The following is a 4,968-nucleotide window of genomic DNA, read 5'->3' on the forward strand; positions in this document are numbered from 1 at the left end:
AATGTATTAGTTATTGAATTATTTTGTTGTTTTTAATTTTGTTGATTATCATTTATTTACATATGAATATGTTAATATGAATAAATTGTTGTCTTATATGAATAAACATGTGATAATTGTAATTTCGAATTTATTATTTTTTTCGTTTTATTCATATATGAATAAGTTATGTTTTATTTACATATGGATATGTTAAAATGAATAAATTGTTGTATTATTCATATATGAATAAATGTGTATTAATTGTAATTTCGAATTTATTATTTTTTTCGTTTTATTCATATATGAATAAGTTATGTTTTATTTTATATATTTTGAATCCTCATGAATTTTATGTATTCATATATGAATGTTTTATTCATATATGAATGTTTTTTGTTTTATTTATATGAGTTTTATGTATTCATATATATATATATATATATATATATATATATATATATATATATATATATATATATATATATATATATATATTATTGTTTTATTCATGCATTATTATTTTAGGTGGTGAATCTTCAAGTTCAGTACATGATGCACAATATTTTGATGATATAATTGGAGAACATGTCTATAAGCCAGATGTAACTATTCAAATTATTCCTTTTAAGGGTTTAATCTTCAAATCATTAAAGTTGGCTATCAAAATGTATTCTGAGTATGCTGAAATTGGTGGTTTTGATGTTAGACTGAGCACACAGTCAAGGTTTGATAACAAGATTATAAAGAAGAAACATGTTATATGTAATCGTGGTGGTAAACAGAAAAAGAAATCTTGTGACACATTAGGTACAAGTAGTGTTAGGAGGAAACGAAATTCAAATTCAAGAGCTATTGGTTGTCAAGCAAAGATTATATTTGAATCTGTGTATGGAACTCCAGATTATAAAGTTTTTTAGTTTGATGAACTTCACAACCATCCACTTGAGAAGAGAAGTGATTTAAAAAAGGCGAGACAAATGTCATATTCAGAAAAAGAGTTTATTGTGCGTGCTTCCACATCAAAAATAGGTCCAACTATGGCTCATAAGTTGAGGGCAAGTCTGAGAGGTGGGTATGAGTTTGTAAAGCCCAAAGTAGTTGACTATAAAAATTTAAGGAGAGATATCAACAGGGTTATTGGTTATAAAGATGCCCAAATGATAGTAAACACAATGAATGATCGTCGAGCTCACTATCCAAATTACTCATTTGAGTTTAATTGTCAAGATGATGTTTTGGACTGTATGTTTTGGGCTGATGAAATGGAGAAGGCATATTATGCTGAATTTGGTGATGTTATCTCGTTTGATGCGACTTTCCGAACAAACAAGTAAGTTATTTTATCTACTTTTGTTTATAGCTTATTCATATATGAATATTTTTATATTCACTTATTAATACATCAAAAATTGACTCTAATGAACATTTTTTTGTGTGTTAGGTATCGAATGGTTTTTGTTCCGTTTACTGCTATTGACCATCATAAAAAATCGGTTACTGTTGGATATGGGTTGCTAAGAAATGAAAGCATTGAGTCTTACTCTTGGTTGCTTAAAGCATTTCTTACAACTCATGGGAAAGAACCAACACTTGTTTTAACTGATCAAAATGATGCAACAAAACAAGTTGTTGAGAATGTGTTTCGTAATTCAAAGCATCGATTATGTATGTGGCATATAATGAAAAAGTTGAAAAAAAAAGTATTATTTTAATATATTTCAAATATATTACTTATTACTATATTCATTTATGAATATTGATTGTTATTTTACTTATTATTATTTATTCATTTATGAATATTTTTGTTTTAATACAGATATCAGATGATTTATTCACAAACACAGACTTTAGAAAAAGGTTTTCGAAGCTTGTTTGGGACATTAATATAAAACCTGATGTTTTTGAGGTGAAGTGGGGTTTGCTTATGAAGGAATTCAATCTTGAAGACACAAGATGGTTTAAATACATGTTTACAATACGTGATTCATGGATACCTGGATATTTTAGTGATATTCCAATGTGTGGTTTGATGAAGACTACATCGAGGTCAGAGAGTATGAATTCATTATTTAATACATATTCAGAAAGTGGGAACTTACTTTTGAATTTCATGATGAATTACGACACTGTCATTCAAAAGCAAAGGAATACTCAACGAGAGCTTGATAGGGCATCAAAGAAAGCATCATATAAAATGCAAACACCTCGAGAAATAGAACTACAAGCATCAAAGGTTTATACAAGTACATTATTTTTTGAGGTGCAAAAAGAAATATATAAAGCATGTTTTTTCTGTACGTACTCATATGTTGGTATTGAAGATGGTTGGGAAGTTTACATTGTGCAGCACAACAACAGTAAAAGTGATTTTAAAAATGAATTAAAGGTAATTTTACTTGTTTTTTATGAAAAATGTAATAATATTCATATATGAATATGATAATATTCATATATGAATATCAATATTCATATATGAATATTATATGAATATCAATATTCATATATGAATATTATATGAATATATATGAGTGTTGATATGAGTATTCTTATATGAATGTAAATGTGTAAATTTTGTTTTTGTATTAGGTTGAAATAAAAGCTGAAGAGAAAGAAATAAATTGCAGTTGTAAACATTTTAAGCGTATGGGTGGTTTATGCAGACATGATTTTACAATAATGATGAGATGTGGTGTTAAAGAAATTCCTGAAAGGTACATTTTGAAGAGATGGAGAAAGGATGTGATATCAAGAAATTATCGTTTTAGTTTTGTTCAATCCGATTCAGGTGATTGTGAGAATGTAAAGCTAGTCAATGATTCATATTATAGTTTTGAATCATGTTTGGATAATGTAAGAGATGACAAAAAGAGATTGGTTTTGTTTGCTGAGAAACAACAAATGTTGTTGAAGGAATTTGAGAGTGATTATATTTCTCCTGGATTGAAATGCAAGACAGATGTTGAAGTCGTATGCAAGATTTTGGGTGTTACTATTCCTATTCCAGAAGAGATTAATATTCATGTTCTTGAAGTTTAAAGTAATAAAGGTTCTGGAATCAAGAAAAGAATTCCAAGTGCAGGTGAAATAGCATATGAAAATTCTAAAAAACAACATAGAATGTGTTCAGGATGTGGAAAGCGAGTTCCACACAATTTACGTACTTGTCCAGAAAGAGTTGGAGCTGCTAAATCAGCAAAAGACAGTTAGGGATTTTTTTTATTCATTTATGAATATATACAGATAAAAACAATAAACAATAATATTCATGTATGAATAATACACATTTATATTGATATGGTAAATTGATATGTTGATATTTGTTTTTTAAATTACTATAAAATAAGTTATATTGATATTGTAAATTATTTATAAATGAATATAAATATGTGAAATTTGTTATACTAATAAATAAGTAATATTCATATCTGAACTTTTTTATGTTAATATCTGAACTTTGTTATACTAACATATTACTTTGAACTTATTCATAAATGAATATATCATATTCGTATTCATTTATGGATAAATAAAAATAAATTTTGAAAATATTTGAATATAAAAAAAAATGACATAAATAAGCAAACTTGTTTCTACTAATAAGTTAGTTATATTCATATATGAAATTTGTTATATTCATATATGAACTTTGTTATGCTGACATATTACTCCTGATTTAATCATAAATGAAGATATCATATTCGTATTCATTTATGAATAAACATAAATAAACTTTGAAAATATTTAAATATAAAAAACTGACAGAAATAAGCGAAGTTGTTTCTATTACATAATCATTCAACACAAGATAATAAAAGTTGTTCATAAGCATTTCACAAAATATTAAAACGATGTTCAACAATATTTAACAAACCATTTAAAACTTGTTCGCAGAATCATCTTACATGTACTTCAAATCCATTCATCTTCAACACAAACTGTTCTATAGCATCACATTCCAACATTCTTTCATCTTCACAAGCAATCATCAATATTCTTTTAACCTTTTTTGAATTGTTTGCATAGCCTTGTATGCATGATCAGTACGCACTTCGAATTCAACTTTTTGATATTTTTCAGCAAGATCCAACACCTTAGCCTTCAACATGTTAATTTCAGAAGTTAGCATTATGTGTGCATATCTTTGCCTGAGCTTCTCTAAAGTAGTTTGCTGAACTGCACTTTCTTTATGAAGATCTGGTTTCCACTTTGAGAGTGGTTGTCCCATATAGGTCTCCATATGTCTCATTGCAAAGACCCCACAATCAACTTTGTTTTTAACTGTTCTCCATGACATTTCAAGTCGTTGGGGTTTGATACTTTCTTTTGAGATTGCATTTGCTCTTGGATGGTTTATTTCTTTAAAGTATCTCACAAACAAATTTTTCTGATCATTAAATAAAATAAAAGTTAGATATGTAATAAATTGGTTCTTTTATGTTGTTGTGAACTGGGTACAAACCAAAGGTTTCATTATTACTTCGTATTTCCCTTCATAATCCCCCTCAACTGCACTATTGTCTAGAATTTCAATTGACGGTTTCTTTAAGTTGAAGACAATCACAAAAATGTGAGCACTTCTAACAACCGGAAAGAATACCTGTTTTTATGTATATAATGGTAAGTATTTTGTTGACAAAATATATAAAATAAAAAAAAACAACTTTAATTAACATACCATGTCAATATCTTTTATGTTCAAGATTTTTTTGTACCCATTTGTACTGTCATGAAAGTTCTCCTTGAATTTTTCATACTTTCTTTCATCAGACAATGTTGAAGTTAGATAAGCAGTCTGTAACCAATATAATAATATGTGAATTTCGGTTGAATATATATAATTATGTTAAAGAATACATCATATTTGTATAATCATATGTGCATTTAAGTTGTAAAAAAAATATAATATTCATAAATGAATACATCATATTGGTGTATTCATTTATGAATAAGGAAGGAATTAAGGTTAGAACATAAACTTACAGAAAC

The 4,968-nt window shown here is 27.0% G+C and overlaps 1 protein-coding gene across 1 annotated transcript; it reads left to right on the forward strand.

The window, feature by feature from the left end:
• Nucleotides 1–959: 959 nt before the first annotated feature.
• Nucleotides 960–3,018, forward strand: LOC128127665 (protein FAR1-RELATED SEQUENCE 5-like). The gene is made up of 4 exons (XM_052766323.1): nt 960–1,312; nt 1,424–1,682; nt 1,799–2,215; nt 2,569–3,018. Exons 1-4 carry the CDS (start codon nt 960–962, stop codon nt 3,016–3,018), a joined length of 1,479 nt encoding a protein of 492 aa, XP_052622283.1.
• The last annotated feature ends 1,950 nt before the right edge of the window (nt 3,019–4,968 follow it).

This window comes from Lactuca sativa, chromosome 8 (genome assembly GCF_002870075.4).
Source record: "Lactuca sativa cultivar Salinas chromosome 8, Lsat_Salinas_v11, whole genome shotgun sequence".
In the NCBI taxonomy this organism is placed as follows: domain Eukaryota; kingdom Viridiplantae; phylum Streptophyta; class Magnoliopsida; order Asterales; family Asteraceae; genus Lactuca; species Lactuca sativa.

Coding starts and splice junctions, on each gene's coding strand:
- LOC128127665 (XM_052766323.1), top strand. CDS start 960: ATGTCATATTCAGAAAAAGAGTTTATTGTGCGTGCTTCCACATCAAAA. Junction 1,313..1,423: donor GCGACTTTCCGAACAAACAA/GTAAGTTATTTT, acceptor TTTGTGTGTTAG/GTATCGAATGGTTTTTGTTC. Junction 2,216..2,568: donor TAGAACTACAAGCATCAAAG/GTTTATACAAGT, acceptor TTTTTGTATTAG/GTTGAAATAAAAGCTGAAGA.